This window comes from Oncorhynchus clarkii, chromosome 2 (genome assembly GCF_045791955.1).
Source record: "Oncorhynchus clarkii lewisi isolate Uvic-CL-2024 chromosome 2, UVic_Ocla_1.0, whole genome shotgun sequence".
NCBI classification, from domain to species: domain Eukaryota; kingdom Metazoa; phylum Chordata; class Actinopteri; order Salmoniformes; family Salmonidae; genus Oncorhynchus; species Oncorhynchus clarkii.
This window is the reverse complement of record NC_092148.1, coordinates 65,887,584-65,909,350: the sequence shown is the minus strand read 5'-3', so window position 1 is coordinate 65,909,350 and position 21,767 is coordinate 65,887,584. Positions and strand designations below refer to the sequence as shown.

Here is a 21,767-nt window from a genome sequence, read left to right as displayed (position 1 = left end):
ACAAACACACTTCAGTGTTACACACACACACACACACTTTAGTGTTACACACACACTTCAGTGTTACACACACACACACACACTTCAGTGCTACACACACACACACACACACTTCAGTGCTACACACACACACACACAAACACACACACACTTCAGTGAAACACACACACACACACACACACACACACACTTCCGTGTTACACACACACACACACACACTTCAGTGTTACACACACACACACACACTTCAGTATTACACACACACACTTCCGTGTTACACACACACACTTCCGTGTTACACACACACACTTCCGTGTTACACACACACACACACACACACTTCCGTGTTACACACACACACACACACACACACACTTCCGTGTTACACACACACACACACACACTTCCGTGTTACACACACACACACACACACACACACACACACACAAACACACACACACACACACTTCAGTGCTACACACACACACACACACACACTTCCGTGTTACACACACACACACACACACACTTCAGTGTTACACACACACACACACACACTTCAGTGTTACACACACACACACACTTCCGTGTTACACACACACACACACACACTTCCGTGTTACACACACACACACACACACACACACACTTCCGTGTTACACACACACCCACTTCCGTGTTACACACACACACACACACACACACTTCCGTGTTACACACACACACACACACTTCAGTGTTACACACACACACACACACTTCAGTGTTACACACACACACACACACATCCGTGTTACACACACACACACACACATCCGTGTTACACACACACACACACACACTTCCGTGTTACACACACACACACACACTTCCGTGTTACACACACACACACACACACACACACTTCCGTGTTACACACACACACACTTCCGTGTTACACACACACACACACTTCCGTGTTACACACACACACACACTTCCGTGTTACACACACACACACACTTCCGTGTTACACACACACACACTTCCGTGTTACTTACACACACACACACTTCCGTGTTACTTACACACACACACACACACACACACACACACACACACACACACTTCAGTGTTACACACACACACACACACACTTCAGTGTTACACACACACACACACTTCAGTGTTACACACACACACTTCAGTGCTACACACACTCACGCTTCAGTGCTACAAACACACACACTTCAGTGCTACAAACACACACACTTCAGTGCTACACACACACACACACACTTCAGCGTTACACACAAACACACTTCAGTGTTACACACACACACACACTTCCGTGTTACTTACACACACACACACACACTTCAGTGCTACACACACACACACACACACACTTCAGTGCTACACACACACACACACACACTTCAGTGCTACACACACACACACACACACACTTCAGTGCTACACACACACACACACTTCAGTGTTACACACACACACACACACACTTCAGTGCTACACACACACACACACACACACTTCAGTGCTACACACACACACACACAAACACACACACACACTTCAGTGAAACACACACACACACACACACACACACACACACACACACTTCAGTGTTACACACACACACACACTTCAGTGTTACACACACACACACTTCAGTGTTACACACACACACACACTTCAGTGTTACACACACACACACACTTCAGTGTTACACACACACACACACACACACACACACACTTCCGTGTTACACACACACACACTTCCGTGTTACACACACACACACACTTCCGTGTTACACACACACACACACTTCCGTGTTACACACACACAAACAAACACTTCCGTGTTACACACACACACACACTTCCGTGTCACACAAACACACACACACTTCAGTGTCACACACACACACACACTTCAGTGTCACACACACACACACACACACACTTCAGTGTCTCACACACACACACACACACTTCCGTGTTACACACACACACACACACACACACACACTTCCGTGTTACACACACACACACTTCCGTGTTACACACACACACACACTTCCGTGTTACACACACACACACACTTCCGTGTTACACACACACACACACTTCCGTGTTACACACACACACACACTTCCGTGTTACACACACACACACACTTCCGTGTTACACACACACACACACTTCCGTGTTACTTACACACACACACTTCCGTGTTACTTACACACACACACTTCCGTGTTACTTACACACACACACACACACACACACACACACTTCAGTGTGACACACACACACACACACACACTTCAGTGTTACACACACACACACACTTCAGTGTTACACACACACACACACTTCAGTGTTACACACACACACTTCAGTGCTACACACACTCACACTTCAGTGCTACAAACACACACACTTCAGTGCTACAAACACACACACTTCAGTGCTACACACACACACTTCAGTGCTACACACACACACACACTTCAGCGTTACACACAAACACACTTCAGTGTTACACACACACACACACACTTTAGTGTTACACACACACTTCAGTGTTACACACACACACACACACTTCAGTGCTACACACACACACACACACACTTCAGTGCTACACACACACACACACACACACACACAAACACACACACACACACACTTCAGTGAAACACACACACACACACACACACACACACACACTTCCGTGTTACACACACACACACACTTCAGTGTTACACACACACACACACACTTCCGTGTTACACACACACACTTCCGTGTTACACACACACACTTCCGTGTTACACACACACACTTCCGTGTTACACACACACACACACACACACTTCCGTGTTACACACACACACACACACACAAACTTCCGTGTTACACACACACACACACACACACACTTCCGTGTTACACACACACACACACACACTTCCGTGTTACACACACACACACACACACACTTCTGTGTTACACACACACACACACAAACTTCCGTGTTACACACACACACACACACACACTTCCGTGTTACACACACACACTTCCGTGTTACACACACACACACACTTCCGTGTTACACACACACACACACTTCCGTGCTACAAACACACACACTTCAGTGCTACAAACACACACACTTCAGTGCTACACACACACACTTCAGTGCTACACACACACACACACTTCAGCGTTACACACAAACACACTTCAGTGTTACACACACACACACACACACTTTAGTGTTACACACACACACTTCAGTGTTACACACACACACACTTCAGTGCTACACACACACACACACACACTTCAGTGCTACACACACACACACACACACACACAAACACACTTCAGTGCTACACACACACACACACACACACTTCCGTGTTACACACACACACACACACACACTTCAGTGTTACACACACACACACACACTTCCGTGTTACACACACACACACACACACACACACACACTTCCGTGTTACACACACACACATACACTTCCGTGTTACACACACACACACACACACTTCCGTGTTACACACACACAAACTTCCGTGTTACACACACACACACACACACTTCCGTGTTACACACACACACTTCCGTGTTACACACACACACACTTCCGTGCTACACACACACACACACACACACACACTTCCGTGTTACACACACGCACACACTTCCGTGTTACACACACACACACACACTTCCGTGTTACACACACTTCCGTGTTACACACACACACTTCCGTGTTACACACACACACAAATTTCCGTGTTACACACACACACAAATTTCCGTGTTACACACACACACAAATTTCCGTGTTACACACACCCACACTTCCGTGTTACACACACACACACACACACACACACACACACACACACACTTCCGTGTTACACACACGCACACACTTCCGTGTTACACACACACACACACACACTTCCGTGTTACACACACACACACACACACACACACACACTTCCGTGTTACACACACTTCCGTGTTACACACACCCACACTTCCGTGTTACACACACCCACACTTCCGTGTTACACACACACACACACACACACACTTCCGTGTTACACACACACACACCCACACTTCCGTGTTACACACACACACACACACACACACACTTCCGTGTTACACACACACACACACTTCCGTGTTACACACACACACACACTTCCGTGTTACACACACACACTTCAGTGTTACACACACACCCTCTTCATTGTTACATACACACACACACACACACACACACACTTCAGTGTTACACACACACACTTCAGTGTTACACACACATCCTCTTCATTGTTACACACACACACACACACTTCAGTGTTACACACACACACACACACACTTCAGTGTTACACACACACACACACACTTCAGTGTTACACACACACACACTTCAGTGTTACACACACACACACTTCAGTGTTACACACACACACACTTCAGTGTTACACACACACACACACACACACACACACACACACACTTCCGTGTTACACACACACACACTTCCGTGTTACACACACACACTTCCGTGTTACACACACACACACTTCCGTGTTACACACACACACACTTCCGTGTTACACACACACACACACACACTTCCGTGTTACACACACACACACACACACTTCCGTGTTACACACACACACACACACACTTCCGTGTTACACACACACACACACACACACACACACTTCCGTGTTACACACACACACACACACACACACACTTCCGTGTTACACACACACACACACACACACACACTTCCGTGTTACACACACACACACACACACACACTTCAGTGTTACACACACACACACACACACACACACACTTCAGTGTCACACACACACACACACACACACACACACTTCAGTGTCACACACACACACACACACTTCAGTGTCACGCACACACACACACACACACACTTCAGTGTCTCACACACACACACACACTTCAGTGTCACACACACACACACACACTTCAGTGTCACACACACACACACACACACACACACTTCAGTGTCACACACACACACACTTCAGTGTCACACACACACACACACTCACTTCAGAGTCACACACACACACACACTCACTTCAGAGTCACACACACACACACACACACACTTCAGTGTCACACACACACACACACTTCAGTGTCACACACACTTCAGTGTCTCTCACACTTCAGTGTCTCTCACACTTCAGTGTCTCTCACACTTCAGTGTCTCTCACACTTCAGTGTCTCTCACACTTCAGTGTCTCTCACACTTCAGTGTCTCTCACACACACACACACACACACACACACACACACACACACACACACACACACACACACACACACACACACACACACACACACACACACACACACACACACACACACACACACACACACACACACACACACCACACACACGGGGTAGACATTCACTCTTCAATTACTCTACATTTGGTCATGGATGAAAAGGGAGTGGATAAGTAGTCTTCTGGGGCAGAAGAACTCTTTGTGACTTGATCTTGAGGGAGCTGCAGATGCCTGCTCAACCACAGATTTGAAATGCAGCTGATGTGTGATTCAGCCACTGTAGTGGCCTACCTCAATTTCAGAACCATTTAGAGAGGAAAATGTTTGGATGTGAAAGCAACGTTAAAGCTGGGAACAGTTGAGGAGGTAGAGGTGGAAAATGCACAAAGTAACATTTCGAATCTAAACTGAAATCTCACCTGAGCAATGCCACCCACGAACTTGGTCTTGACCACCACACTGTGGTCATCAGCTTTATCAAAGGCAGCTTTCTGAGCCGCCTTCACCAGGTTGTCTGATGCCCGCTTGACCGCGTTCCCAGCAGCCTTATGGAGACAAACCCTGCGGTTAATGCCATCTTAGTGTGTAGAGGTGAAGTCAGAGAGATAGCAGTGGAACCCAGTGGGTTGTGTTTAGTAGGATTATACCTGCAGTCTCCTCATGGCCTCGGAGTCCGGTTGAGCTTTGACCTTACAGGCCACTAGGAGCTGAGCTGTTGAGGCTGCCACCTGCTTGGCTGAAGAGATGAGCTTCTCCTCACTGGAGTGGCCCTGCACAGAGGCATTGGCCGCCTCACACAGGTTACTAGTAGCTGCCGCCACCATCCGAGCCTACAGGGAACAGCAACCATACATTAGGGTACTGCCTCAGACAGACAACTCAGTAGATATGAGGTTGATTCCCCATGCACAGTTTCACAGTAAAGTTTAGTCATAATAGTACATAAAAATATAAACAATGATGGGAACTCACAGCAGATACGAGACCCTGAGACCACTGGCCATCATCCACAGCATTTGCAAGAATGGATCCTACCTGGAGAGTAGAGTGAGAGAGATACAGTACTGTTTTTTTGCTGAGGTTACATTCAGACACTGATTATTCTAAAACAGTTGTAGCTGACCTTGCCCTGTGCCACCAACTCTCTCTGGGCTACAGAAGCAGACTTCACCAGGGCACTGGTGGCTGCAGCAATGGATTTAGCTGCCTCCAGGATCTGCTCCTCAAAGTCCAGAGTCTCATCTGCTTGCTGAAAGCAAAACCCATAGAGAATGATAGTAGCCTCTAGTGGCCAAAAGGCTGTGTTAGTATGGGCAGCGCTCTTGAGGGCTTCCACCATTTTAATGTAGTCAACTCGGTGGGACTTCCAACTTCATTGGTTGATCCCTCCTGGTGACCCTGATCACAATACCAGATTAAAAACAGTGAACTAGGTCTGGGCCAGACCAGGTCATCAGGAGGGATCAGCCAATAGTAAAGAAGAAAATTGACTATTTCAGAATGGAAATGCCCATGCTGTCACAGACGCTATAATGGCACAAATACAAATATGAGTTCTCTCTCTATCTCTATGGCAAAACCACACATTTAACAATGGAAATGCACTTAGGGCGACATCTTGCGGAAATAAGACAAAACAACAAACTCCATTGGTTGTTTTATGGTGCTATGTTGAGTAACCGGCCAATCACATCCACCAACACATTTCATAATGGGGAATCCTTCCAACAGATCTTCAAATACTGTTTGCTCTTGGAAAATCCAAGCCAAACACTTTGCAAGATTCATACAGTAGAGAAACACCCATTCTAAAAGGATAATGAATTACGTTGGAATTACAAATAATGTGTCATTCCTGTCTCAGTAGACTACACCAGTCAGTGACCATAGATCATGCCAGCAGAACCAACACACAAGGGACACGTGGCTGGAGACAGGGCGGGACACTGTAGGAATATGTTTGATATATAGTTGGACTGAATAACAACCTAATATATCAAACATATCAGACAGAGGCCTGCAGAGAAGGCTTCCAGGTCTACAACTCAAGAGAATGGAGGGAGAGTGAAGCATGCTGGGGAGGGGAGAAGGGGCACAGAGAGGGAAGGATGAAAGGAGGGAGCAGAAGGTGAACAGCAGGGGTTGTAGATAATCAGTAAGACAGTACCTCATCATGGTTTAGATGTTTTATATGGTGTCCCTTTCACACGGTGTACTGTGGGCCTGATATTTTGAGGTCTAAGTAAATCTACACCTTGCATGATATAGTAGTACACATAGTATAGTATACTGTAGCTGGTAAGAATGATTGTTTCATAATAGAAAAAAAGATCTCAAAATCTTTGTCCCGCCTCTCTCTGCCTTGTGGAAGCAGAAAGTATGCACCATTTTTAACAGATCACTAGAGGGCAGACAGACACTGCCATCCTAAAGAAGCCAACCACCCTACACCTCCATCTTATAAACACTGGGCCCTGCTGAAATCTGAACCGGAAGGCCATCAGGAAGTTTCTAATGAAAACAGAAGGTTCTCCAGCCATGTTTAGTTGTGCACTAGAGAGCTGGAAAGAGGGACCAGATCTGATCAACCAAAGACACAAAACAAGTCCACTGAAGAGCACTACAGGGAGAGAAGGAAGAGTATTGGGAGGATCTGAGGTCCAATCTACAGCTGTACCGGTACGGTACGGTACGGTGCGCGCGCACACACACACACACACACACACACACCCTAAACCTTTCATACTAGCTGTGTAACTTTTGTACTTCAATTTCAGACAGACAAAGCTCACAAAGGTGTTCATAGTTTTCACAGACAACTTTTTCCTTTCAGAGATGTTACATTGGTTTGTTTAATATCACTCCATGAAGTGGAAGAATACCTTGGGCTGAGAAAGGCCCCTCTCATTTTAGTGTAAAAATAAAAGAATGCTGCAATAAAACAAATGAAATGGGTTCAACAAGGAGGATGACCTTCCTTCAATAGGCTTCAGACAGATCATCACAAATGTGAACTCATTCCAACATAAGCTTCAGGTCCCAGTAATGTAATTGTCTCCTGGCAAGACGGCTCTACGGATTCTCTCTAAAAACACCAGATTGCTCCCCAAACCAAACCTTCTAACAGACGTAAATATATCAACATTCTGCGAGCTCACAGAACACACAAGTAGGCTGTCTTGAGTCAGCATCGTTTTAGCGGTAGGCTACAGTTCACACAATACTCCTATTCCCTGCCAACATATCACAACCTCTAAAAGCAGCTCTGAGACTAACAGATTACTGTACTTCAATGTACTTCAAAGTCAATGTGAACTTCTGTTATCTTTGGCCCAGGTAGCTATCCTGATGAGTGAGTAGATAGGTTAGTAGACAGGTGTGTTCTGTGGTGGAGGTCTGTTCTGGGAGGTGTGGAGAGAGGGGTCGGAGGTGGTTGAGAAGGGGACTGGTAGGCCTACCTTGGGCTTGGCTCTGGGTTTCAGCTGCTCCAGTTTCTTGGCTGCGGCTTCGATGGAGGCTGCCGCTCCCAGCAGCTCAGTCTCAGCGATGACAGTGGGGTCCTCAGGGTCCACCCATTCTGACCCTAAACCACACCACCGAGAGGTATAATCCCAACACAACATAGTAATCCTACAACTCTTAACACAGACACAAATATAACCAAAGCATACACCACCAAGGCAGATCACCAGTTCAGACAATGCCACTTCACTTATGCCCTTTCTATAAAAATGCCACCACACATAACACAAGTCACCAGTCAATTTAGAACACACAAACACAACTCCACACATGCAATGATAACAAGAATTATACCTCTGAACATACAATGCCAAGCAGATCTACCATGCAGGTTTTCCACTCTGCCGAGTTCTGTCGATAGACTGGGCAACAGTGTCCCCCGACCCCACGTCTTAGTCTCCAGTATTTATGCTGCAATAGTCTAGCTATGTGCCGGGGGGCCAGGGTCTGTCTGCCCCTCCCAAACCTACTGTCTTGACCTCTGAATGCTCGGCTATGGAAAGCCAACTGATATTTACTCCTGTGGTGCTGACCTGTTGCACCCTCTATAACTACTGTGATTATTATTTGACCCTGCTGGTCATCTAAGAATGTTTGAGCTTCTTGAAGAATGATACGGCCTTAATGGCCATGTACTCTTATAATCTCCACCCGGCACAGCCAGAAGAAGACTGGCCACCTCTCAGAGCCTTGTTCCTCGCTAGGATTCATCCTACTGTAGGTTCATGCCTTTCTGGGGAGTTTTTCCTAGCCACTGTGCCTCTACATCTGCATTGCGTGCTCTTTGGGGTTTTAAGCTGGGTATCTATATTGCACTTTGTGACAATTGCTGATGTAAAAAGGGCTTTATAAATACATTTGATTGATCAATTGATAGTGATTATAATGCCTCAATGTTAAATAAGGTTAAATAAGAGTTTGAAGAAGTGTACTTTCGATGGATCATTGTCACTCTTTATAGGTTTTAAAGTGGCCATAAAACAGGACTGTTTGGGAACAGCTTGGAAAAGCAGATGGAATGATGTTTTTCCAGATTATGTTGAACCCTGGGGAAATTTGTTCAGTATCCCTCCCCTCTCCCCCCAATCCCCCTCCCCTCTAGCTCCCCTATATGCCTGAGTGAACGGTGATCGGCAGGAACCAAACACCACCATCTCTCCTTTACCTCCATCTGAGGCATGAAAGAGAGAGGGAAAACAAGAGACATTAGACATGTGAATGGATAGCCCCAGTGGGTCGTTGGCTGTATGCTGGGATCCAATTCTCACCCAAACACAATATATTAGTCCTGTCAGAGATATGGACGGCAGGCAGCAGGGCTTCTGGAGGAAACATTCCTGGTATACATACATGTGATAGCCAACCTACTGAACTAATATGTTGACAATTTACATTGCAATGACTCAGGATGTTAGGCCCACTCTACAGCGAATGTTCTGTATTATCTGTCTACATAACCTGTGGATAAATGGGGTGGTTTTGGTATTTTCATTATTGTGAATATTCTACTCACACAAAGCCATTATACGCCCTGGGAAGAAAACATCCCTAAACTAATTTACATTGTGTGCTACTGTTTGAATAAATTGTCAGAATGATATACTGGGTCTCTGCAATATGCTGTAGTCTGGTCTAACTATGCTTCTCTAGGTGAATGTGTGTGTGGCAGCCTCACCCTTCATGGCCTCAGCCGTCTGGATGAGCTCTGTCACACACCCCGCCACGCACTTGGAGTGTACCGCCAGCTGCTGCCTCTGGTCCGCTGTGGGCTTCTGGAGCACCTGGACAGACAAAACAGACAGACAGGCACACAACAAATCATGGAGCCACATGTTATCAGGCCGAGCTAACAGAAGGTAGGTGTTGTCTGTGTAATGTACTGTATTCTCCATCTCACCAGCAGTACTTGCTCCAGCAGGTGGATGTATCCAGTGGTACACTCTGACCCGTAGAGCAGGGCCTTATTCCTCACCTCCTCACTCACCTCTGGATGACAGGCCGCTTGCTAGAGGAGAGCGAGACAACACAACAACGGACTGGATATTTATATATTTTCAGAAAATAAGGTTCTCTGCCTAATGATATTGACTATCAAGTCAAAGTAATATAAAAAGTTGTCTAAAAAGGTATGCTGAAGACCACTAGGCTCTCCTGTATAGAACTACAGCCTTAATATCGCTACTGCATTGCTACAGCAGTGATAGGTGTGGCAGCAAAAGTAATTTCGTTAAGATCGCCATAAGCCTTTTCCTCCTTTTCCCCAGTCAGTTCACTGCTGTAAGCCCACTTTTGTGATGCGCCTGAAGCACTTCATGACTAACATTCCAGACTGAGTGACATTGAACAGTGAGAGTCACACCAGACATCTAAACTAGTCCCTGCTGCCCTGCTTTCATGTTTTCCCTGGCAAAGCGGCAGTATGGGAGTGATGTGGTGTCAGTGAGAGGATGTGAGGCCGGAGTTGGCAGAGCTGGATGGATTATCACCTTGCAGGTGGTCAGCATATCAGAGATGGCTTTGCGGCTCAGGTTGGCCGTGGCAATGACGTGCTCCTGCTGGGCAGAGTTTCCTGCTGCCACAGCCTTGGCCGTTGCCGTGGTGATGCCCTTTGTCATGCGGATGAACTCTTCCGGCGTGGTCGACTTTTCGGGGACGTCCTTGGACTGGAACACCTGTGCACACACAGCATGAGTCACTGTGACTACACTGACAGCCACTTTGGTTGACCTACTTTCATTCACAGGTTGGTGCATCATTACTATGGACAGGAGTTTTTTTGACCATATGACCTGACCAGAAAATGCTCCTGGCCTTTATCATTGTTAGTCTTGAACTGTCAACAGTCACCCCGGGCTCACGCCCACTGTTAAAGTAAACAAGTGAGGTGGACAAATGTCCTAGTGTTACTGATGCCACTGTAATTATGAGCTAAGTGGGCTGTGTTTGATTTGGATTTCGCCGCTGCAGCCTAGGTAACACCTGTTGTGGTCCTGAGGGTACACTGATAAGGATTAGCAGTAAATCACTAGAAAAACAAGCTGATTAACATTTCTGTCTCTCTTTCCCCCTGTGTCTGCAACACAATCCCTGATAAGAGCAATGAGAAGACTGCAGGGCTTTGTGGAGGAGGGGCAAAGATGGACTTGATATCAGAGAGTTTAAGGTTGAGTAAAAACACTTAGGTACAGCATTCAGTACACCGGCACACCACCCTGTCTTTAACCAGCCTGGCAGCCTGCGTCTCCTTTATGATATATCCCTAGTACAGAGTGGCAAGGGGAGACCTTCAGGGTGTCTTACTGTCAACTCCTGTTTGATGCACTCAATGGTGGCCTCCAGTGCCCTCGTCCCGCGAGTAGCCTCATCCTCCACAGCCTTCACAGTCTTCAGCAGGGATGTCACGTTAGTAACCATCACCTGTCAGATATAAAGAGAGAGATGTGAGGAGGGCACTTACTGAACACAGAGAGACAGGCCAGCAGGTGGAGTTGTCTCCCCCTAGCACCAGAATGTGGTCTCAGTTGACAGCCTGCCAACAGTAAAGAAGGACAATACTATACAAATTTCAGACCAGGAGGAAAAACCCTTGAAGCAAGGTTTGGCTGGGCTTCAGTAAAAGCCCTAGTCAGTGGCTCTCTCTCTGCACAGAGTGTGGGACATAAGGAACCTCTAGACCTAGTCACAGTGGTGATCACAGATTGCTCAGAGTTCACACCCCCTGTGACAAGCATGAGTCACACACACACCCTGATATAGGCACACACACACACACACACACACACACACACACACACACACACACAATGGAACTGTCATATCCTTCTGGAAATAGCACCATTTGTGTTTCTTGGAGAACATACTGCCATGACACAGAGACAGCACCTTGTATAGATATGATCTGCATCTCCTTATACTGACGCTTCATTTCTGTAAAACAAGGGTGGCTGAATAGACAAATGGACACTCCAAAGTGTGTAACATTCCGTGGTATATTCTCTATGTTAGAGCAGTGTATGTCTTACAGTACCTTGGCAGCACTCTTCAGCTGATACATGGACGGGTCATCAGCTGGCTTGCCTGAAGCACACTTGGTGGCGCTGATGAGCTCAGCTAGAGCCTTGGCCACGTCTCTCACCGCATTCATGAGGACCACCTTAGGGGAGGGAGGGGGGAGAGAGAGAGACCACATTAATACAACACCATGGACATAGTACAGGTTTATCAGGCCTACCTGAGGTAAAGGATTTAACAAAGCCTGGCCTTATCACTTCTACCTGGAGCAATGCTACTTCTGATAGAATATAGTGGAGAGATACACAGGGAGGAAATTTGTGTGTCAAAAGGCCTGATTACAGAATGGCTAAACAGAATGACAACAGACTAACAGAACAGTACAAGCCTATCAGGATAACCTTTATAGAATACATGGGCATGTTAAATCACTATTGGACGAAGTCATCAATGCATAGGACGTCATTTCCGGTCACAACTTGCAGACTTGTTTTCGTGCGTTTTGTTGCCAACCTGTTTTGCTACCTGACAACTTTACGGTTTTTACTTTTTAATTACCGTTTATATTTTTGTTTTTTTTCCTCAACTTTTTCACTCCGGACGCTTTATCTGGACACGATTTGTCAGGACCTCCAACAGCCGAAGCTAAGTAGTAACATTAACATGATGCCTTCTAATTGCAGTCGCTGTACTCGCCTTACGGCGAGGATAACTGTGCTACAAGCCCAGCTTCAGACGCAATCGTTAGGCAAGGGTAATTTCAGTGTAGGAAAGGATGAAACAGCGTTTGTGCCACCAGTAAGTACAGATAGTAGTATAAATCCCCTGGCACAGTCCCCGCAGCCGGACAACTTTCTCACGGTTTCTGGAAGGAAATGCTGTAGGAACGCTCAACCGGTGTCGCTCATTCAGCCGACAGAAACTTTCAACCGGTTTTCCCCATTAAGCAGCGGGTCGGAGTCAGAGGCCGAGTCTTCTCTGGTCTCTACTCCTCCCGTTACGGGGTCTGAGATGCCGAAGCTTCCCACCATTAGCTCTGACAAATTGAAAACTCTAGTCATTGGCGACTCCATTACCCGCAGTATTAGACTTAAAATGAATCATCCAGCGATCATACACTGTTTACCAGGGGGCAGGGCTACCGACGTTAAGGCTAATCTGAAGATGGTGCTGGCTAAAGCTAAAACTGGCGAGTGTAGAGAGTATAGAGATATTGTTATCCACGTCGGCACCAACGATGTTAGGATGAAACAGTCAGAGATCACCAAGCGCAACATAGCTTCTGCGTGCAAATCAGCTAGAAAGATGTGTCGGCATCGAGTAATTGTCTCTGGCCCCCTCCCAGTTAGGGGGAGTGATGAGCTCTACAGCAGAGTCTCACAACTCAATCGCTGGTTGAAAACTGTTTTCTGCCCCTCCCAAAATATAGAATTTGTAGATAATTGGCCCTCTTTCTGGGACTCACCCACAAACAGGACCAAGCCTGACCTGCTGAGGAGTGACGGACTCCATCCTAGCTGGAGGGGTGCTCTCATCTTATCTACCAACATAGACAGGGCTCTAACTCCTCTAGCTCCACAATGAAATAGGGTGCAGGCCAGGCAGCAGGCTGTTAGCCAGCCTGCCAGCATAGTGGAGTCTGCCACTAGCACAGTCAGTGTAGTCAGCTCAGCTATCACCATTGAGACCGTGTCTGTGCCTCGACCTAGGTTGGGCAAAACTAAACATGGCGGTGTTCGCCTTAGCAATCTCACTAGGATAAAGACCACCTCCATTCCTGTCATTATTGAAAGAGATCATGATACCTCACATCTCAAAATAGGGCTACTTAATGTTAGATCCCTTACTTCAAAGGCAATTATAGTCAATGAACTAATCACTGATCATAATCTTGATGTGATTGGCCTGACTGAAACATGGCTTAAGCCTGATGAATTTACTGTGTTAAATGAGGCCTCACCTCCTGGCTACACTAGTGACCATATCCCCCGTACATTCCGCAAAGGCGGAGGTGTTGCTAACATTTACAATAGCAAATGTCAATTTACAAAAAAAAAAAAAAAAAAGACGTTTTCGTCTTTTGAGCTTCTAGTCATGAAATCTATGCAGCCTACTCAATCACTTTTTATAGCTACTGTTTACAGGCCTCCTGGGCCATATACAGCGTTCCTCACTGTTCCCTGAATTCCTATCGGACCTTGTAGTCATAGCAGATAATATTCTAATCTTTGGTGACTTTAATATTCACATGGAAAAGTCCACAGACCCATTCCAAAAGGCCATCATTGACTCAGTGGGTTTTGTCCAATATGTCTCTGGACCCACTCACTGTCACAGTCATATGCTGGACCTAGTTTTGTCCCATGGAATAAATGTTGTGGCTCTTAATGTTTTTCCTCATAATCCTGGACTATCGGACCACCATTTTATTACGTTTGCAATTGCAACAAATAATCTGCTCAGACCCCAACCAAGGAACATCAAAAGTCGTGCTATAAATTCACAGGCAACACAAAGATTCCTTGATGTCCTTCCAGATTCCCTCTGTCTACCCAAGGACGCCAGAGGACAAAAATCCGTTAACCACCTAACTGAGGAACTCAATTTAACCTTGCGCAATACCCTAGATGCAGTTGCACCCCTAAAAACTAAAAACATTTCTCATAAGAAACTAGCTCCCTGGTACACAGAAAATACCCGAGCTCTGAAGCAAGCTTCCAGAAAATTGGAACGGAAATGGCGCCACACCAAACTGGAAGTCTTCCGACTAGCTTGGAAAGACAGTACCGTGCAGTACCGAAGAGCCCTTACTGCTGCTCGATCATCCTATTTTTCTAACTTAATTGAGGAAAATAAGAACAATCCGAAATTCCTTTTTGATACTGTCGCAAAGCTAACTAAAAAGCAGCATTCCCCAAGAGAGGATGACTTTCACTTTAGCAGTGATAAATTCATGAACTTCTTTGAGGAAAAGATTATGATTATTAGAAAGCAAATTACGGACTCCTCTTTAAATCTGCGTATTCCTTCAAAGCTCAGTTGTCCTGAGTCTGCACAACTCTGCCAGGATCTGGGATCAAGAGAGACGCTCAAGTGTTTTAGTACTATATCTCTTGACACAATGATGAAAATAATCATGGCCTCTAAACCTTCAAGCTGCATACTGGACCCTATTCCAACTAAACTACTGAAAGAGCTGCTTCCTGTGCTTGGCCCTCCTATGTTGAACATAATAAACGGCTCTCTATCCACCGGATGTGTACCAAACTCACTAAAAGTGGCAGTAATAAAGCCTCTCTTGAAAAAGCCAAACCTTGACCCAGAAAATATAAAAAACTATCGGCCTATATCGAATCTTCCATTCCTCTCAAAAATTTTAGAAAAGGCTGTTGCGCAGCAACTCACTGCCTTCCTGAAGACAAACAATGTATACGAAATGCTTCAGTCTTGTTTTAGACCCCATCATTGCACTGAGACGGCACTTGTGAAGGTGGTAAATAAAATTTTAATGGCATCGGACCAAGGCTCTGCATCTGTCCTCGTGCTCCTAGACCTTAGTGCTGCTTTTGATACCATCGATCACCACATTCTTTTGGAGAGATCGGAAACCCAAATTGGTCTACACGGACAAGTTCTGGCCTGGTTTAGATCTTATCTGTCGGAAAGATATCAGTTTGTCTCTGTGAATGGTTTGTCCTCTGACAAATCAACTGTAAATTTCGGTGTTCCTCAAGGTTCCGTTTTAGGACCACTATTGTTTTCACTATATATTTTACCTCTTGGGGATGTTATTCGAAAACATAATGTTAACTTTCACTGCTATGCGGATGACACACAGCTGTACATTTCAATGAAACATGGTGACGCCCCAAAATTGCCCTTGCTAGAAGCATGTGTTTCAGACATAAGGAAGTGGATGGCTGCAAACGTTCTACTTTTAAACTCGGACAAAACAGAGATGCTTGTTCTAGGTCCCAAGAAACAAAGAGATCTTCTGTTGGATCTGACAATTAATCTTAATGGTTGTACAGTCGTCTCAAATAAAACTGTGAAGGACCTCGGCGTTACTCTGGACCCTGATCTCTCTTTTGAAGAACATATCAAGACCATTTCAAGGACAGCTTTTTTCCATCTACGTAACATTGCAAAAATCTGAAACTTTCTTCCAAAAATGATGCAGAAAAATTAATCCATGCTTTTGTCACTTCTAGGTTAGACTACTGCAATGCTCTACTTTCCGGCTACCCGGATAAAGCACTAAATAAACTTCAGTTAGTGCTAAATACGGCTGCTAGAATCCTGACTAGAACCAAAAAATGTGATCATATTACTATAGTGCTAGCATTTCTACACTGGCTTCCTGTCAAAGCAAGGGCTGATTTCAAGGTTTTACTGCTAACCTACAAAGCATTACATGGGCTTGCTCCTACCTATCTCTCTGATTTGGTCCTGCCGTACATACCTACACGTACGCTACGGTCACAAGACGCAGGCCTCCTAATTGTCCCTAGAATTTCTAAGCAAACAGCTGGAGGCAGGGCTTTCTCCTATAGAGCTCCATTTTTATGGAACGGTCTGCCTCCCCATGTCAGAGACGCAAACTCGGTCTCAACCTTTAAGTCTTTACTAAAGACTCATCTCTTCAGTGGGTCATATGATTGAGTGTAGTCTGGCCCAGGAGTGGGAAGGTGAACAGAAAGGCTCTAGAGCAACGAACCGCCCTTGCTGTCTCTGCCTGGCCGGTTCCCCTCTTTCCACTGGGATTCTCTGCCTCTAACCCTATTACAGGGGCTGAGTCACTGGCTTACTGGGGCTCTCTCATGCCGTCCCTGGAGGGGGTGCGTCACCTGAGTGGGTTGATTCACTGATGTGGTCATCCTGTCTGGGTTGGCGCCCCCCCCCCCTTGGGTTGTGCCGTGGCGGTCTTTGTGGGCTATACTCAGCCTTGTCTCAGGATGGTAAGTTGGTGGTTGAAGATATCCCTCTAGTGGTGTGGGGGCTGTGCTTTGGCAAAGTGGGTGGGGTTATATCCTTCCTGTTTGGCCCTGTCCGGGGGTGTCCTCGGATGGGGCCACAGTGTCTCCTGACCTCTCCTGTCTCAGCCTTCAGTATTTATGCTGCAGTAGTAGTTTATGTGTCGGGGGGCTAGGGTCAGTTTGTTATATCTGGAGTACTTCTCCTGTCCTATTCGGTGTCCTGTGTGAATCTAAGTGTGCATTCTCTAATTCTCTCCTTCTCTCTTTCTTTTTCTCTCTCTCGGAGGACCTGAGCCCTAGGACCATGCCCCAGGACTACCTGACATGATGACTCCTTGCTGTCCCCAGTCCACCTGGCCGTGCTGCTGCTCCAGTTTCAACTGTTCTGCCTTATTATTATTCGACCATGCTGGTCATTTATGAACATTTGAACATCTTGGCCAAGTTCTGTTATAATCTCCACCCGGCACAGCCAGAAGAGGACTGACCACCCCACATAGCCTGGTTCCTCTCTAGGTTTCTTCCTATGTTTTGGCCTTTTTAGGGAGTTTTTCCTAGCCACCGTGCTTCTACACTTGCATTGCTTGCTGTTTGTGGTTTTAGGCTGGGTTTCTGTACAGCACTTTGAGATATCAGCTGATGTACGAAGGGCTATATAAATACATTTGATTTGATTTGATTTGACTACTTAGAGGTATGTAATATAAATATGTAGACATAGAAATACGACAAATTTATCAGGGGTAAAAAAGTTGTTTTTGAATGAAAGATTGTTGTAGCGTTACAATTATGTGTTGTCATTTCAGTACAACAGGGTGCGGTCAGTGTATTACCTGAGTCTCTGGGTCGTCAGAGCCCATGCTGGTGGCTCCAATTTTGACCACGTCAGTGAGCATGGTGATGGTCTTGACTGAGGACTGGGCAGCCTGGGCCAGTCTGTCCTGACTGGATGCTGCCCCAGACACCAGCAGCTTAGTGTCCTCCACCAGAGCCTTGGCTGTCTTCAGAATGCTCTCCCTGAGGGACACCACACAACAGCTTGTCAAACACCCATTGGTATAAATAAAAATGTATTGAATTGAATACTCAGTTCATGGGAAGAGACAGTCCCTTTCCTTAAAAGAAAGCCATCTTGTATGAGGTCAAAGTCCATCCATTCTATTCATTCCTTCATTCACCTCTACTTGGCTTGTGGTTTCTGTGGACATAATGAGTTTGGCCCAAGGTAATCTCCTCAACAGAATAGTGTTCACCTCATTACTGTGACCTGCTCTAGTCTCACCTGTGGTCAGCAAAGGTCTCTTCGTTCTCAGGGTTGAGTGTTCCGGCCGAGGCGAACATGATGGTGGTGTCGAGGTCCGCGATGATGCCAGACACAGCACTAGCTGCTGTGATGCAGGCCTGAGTACCTTTGTTACCTGCCTGCAGTGCAGACAGCACCATGGCAACCTGCATGGACAGACAAACAGACATACATGGGAAGCAACATACACAAGATGACTTTTTAGTAATTTAGAAAGAACAATTTTCCTCAAAGTAGCGGAAGTAGAGTCAGAGCTAGAAAGAGAGGGGAGGGTTTGGGGGGGGGGGGGGGGGGGGGTGTCGAGATGAGGAGGATTATTTAAGATACTGTTTGAAGAGGTAGGGTATCAGATGTTTTCGGAAGATGGGCAGGGACTCTGCTGTCCTCCCGTAGGGGTGGGAGGGCCAGAAGACCAGAGGTGGCAGAACAGAGTACTCAGGTTGGGTGTAGGGTTTGAGCATAGCCTGATAGAGGAAGGGGCAGTTCCTCTTGCTGCTCCGTAGGTAAGCACCATGGTCTTGTGCTTGAAGTAAGCTTTGACTGGAAGTCAGTGGAGTGTTCGGAGGAGCCGGGTGATATGGGAGAACTTGAGAAGATTGAAAACCAGGCGGGCTGCAGCGTTCTGGATAAGTTGCAGGGGTTTGATGGCACAAGCGGGGAGCCCAGCCAACAGCGAGTTGCAGTAGTCCAGACGGGAACTGACAAGTTTCTGGATTAGGATTTGTGTGAGGTAGGGTTGTACTCCACTGATGTTGTAGATCATGAACCTGCAGAAGCGAAACTGCTTTGATATTTGCAGAGAACGACAGGGTGTTGTTCAGGGTCATGCCTAGTTTCTTTGCACTCTGGGAGGACGACACTGAAATTGTCAACCATGATGGAGAGGTCTTCGAGCGGGCAGGTATTCCCCGGGAGGAAGAGCAGCTCTGTCTTGTCAAGGTTGAGCTAGGGTTGGTTGGCCGATATCCAAGTTGAGATACAGTTGAAGTCGGAAGTTTACATACACCTTAGTCAAATACATTTGAACTCAGTTTTTCACAATTCCTAACATTTAATCCTAGTAAAAATTCCCTGTTTTAGGTCAGTTAGGATCACCACTATTTTCAGAATGTGAAATGTCAGAATAAAAGTAGAGAGAATTACATATTTCAGCTTTTATTTCTTTCATCACATTCCCAGTGGGTCAGACGTTTACATACACTCAATTAGTATTTGGTAGCATTGCCTTTAAATTGTTTACCTTGGGTCAAACATTTCAGGTAGCCTTCCACAAGCATCCCACAAAAGGTTGGGTGAATTTTGGCCCATTGCTCTAGACAGAGCCGGTGTAACCGAGTCAGGTTTGTAGGCCTCCTTGCTCGCACACATTTATTTTCAGTTCTGCCCACACATTTTCTATAGGATTGAGGTCAGGGGTTTGTGATGGCCACTCCAATACATTGACTTTGTTGTCCTTAAGCAATAATGCCACAACTTTGGAAGTATGCTTGGGGTCATTGTCCATTTGGAAGACCCATTTGCAAACAAGCATTAACTTCCTGACTGATGTCTTGAGATGTTGCTTCAATATATACACATAATTTTCCTACCTCATGATGCCATCTATTTTGTGATGTGCACCAGTCCCTCCTGCAGAAAAGCACCCCCACAACATGATGCTGCCACCCCTGTGCTTCACGTTTGGGATGGTGTTCTTCGGCTTGAAAGCCTCCCCCTTTTTCCTCCAAACATAACGATGGTCATTATGGCCAAACAGTTCTATTTTTGTTTCATCAGATCAGAGGACATTTCTCCAAAAAGTACAATATTTTCCCCATGTGCAGTTGCAAACCGTAGTCTGGCTTTTTATGGCGGTTTTGGAGCAGTGGCTTCTTCCTTGCTGAGTGGCCTTTCAGGTTATGTCAATATAGGACTCGTTTTACTGTGGATATAGATACTTTTGTACCGGTTTCCTCCAGCATCTTCACAAGGTCCTTTGCTGTTGTTCTGTGATTGATTTGCACTTTTTGCACCAAATCATCTCTTGCAGACAGAACGCGTCTCCTTCCTGAGCTGTATGTGGCTGCGTGGTCCCATGGTGTTTATACATGCGTACTGTTGTTTGTACAAATGAATGTGGTATCTTCAGGTGTTTGGAAATTGCTCCCAAAGATGGACCAGACTTGTGGAGGTCTGCAATTTCTTTTCTGAGGTCTTGGCTGATTTCTTTTGATTTTCCCATGATGACAAGCAAAGAGGCACTGAGTTTGAAGGTAGGCCTTGAAATACATCCACAGGTACACCTCCAATTGACTCAAATTATGTCAATTAGCCTATCAGAATCTTCTAAAGCCATTTCTGGAATTTTCTAAGATGTTTAAAGGCACAGTCAACTTAGTGTATGTAATCTTCTGACCCACTGGAATTGTGACACAGTGAATTATAAATTAAATAATCTGTCTGTAAATAATTGTTGGAAAAAATCCTTGCGTCATGCACAAAGTAGATCTAACTAACTGACTTGCCAAAACTATAGTTTGTTAACAAGAAATTTGTGGAGTGG

General features: G+C 45.8%; 1 protein-coding gene across 1 annotated transcript in view; it reads right to left on the bottom strand.

Moving 5' to 3' along the window:
• The window catches only part of LOC139372011 (talin 2b), a 124,941-nt gene that overhangs the window by 31,692 nt on the left and 71,482 nt on the right, over positions 1 to 21,767 (bottom strand). Inside the window, exons 44-55 of the mRNA XM_071111977.1 lie at positions 19,205 to 19,371; positions 18,756 to 18,939; positions 12,963 to 13,088; positions 12,236 to 12,352; positions 11,422 to 11,607; positions 10,833 to 10,940; positions 10,611 to 10,716; positions 8,872 to 8,996; positions 6,537 to 6,662; positions 6,386 to 6,448; positions 6,061 to 6,243; positions 5,833 to 5,958 (exon numbers count right to left, since the gene is read on the bottom strand). Coding sequence (XP_070968078.1) covers positions 5,833 to 5,958; positions 6,061 to 6,243; positions 6,386 to 6,448; positions 6,537 to 6,662; positions 8,872 to 8,996; positions 10,611 to 10,716; positions 10,833 to 10,940; positions 11,422 to 11,607; positions 12,236 to 12,352; positions 12,963 to 13,088; positions 18,756 to 18,939; positions 19,205 to 19,371 — 1,617 coding nt within the window. The remainder of the gene's footprint in view (positions 1 to 5,832; positions 5,959 to 6,060; positions 6,244 to 6,385; positions 6,449 to 6,536; positions 6,663 to 8,871; positions 8,997 to 10,610; positions 10,717 to 10,832; positions 10,941 to 11,421; positions 11,608 to 12,235; positions 12,353 to 12,962; positions 13,089 to 18,755; positions 18,940 to 19,204; positions 19,372 to 21,767) is intronic.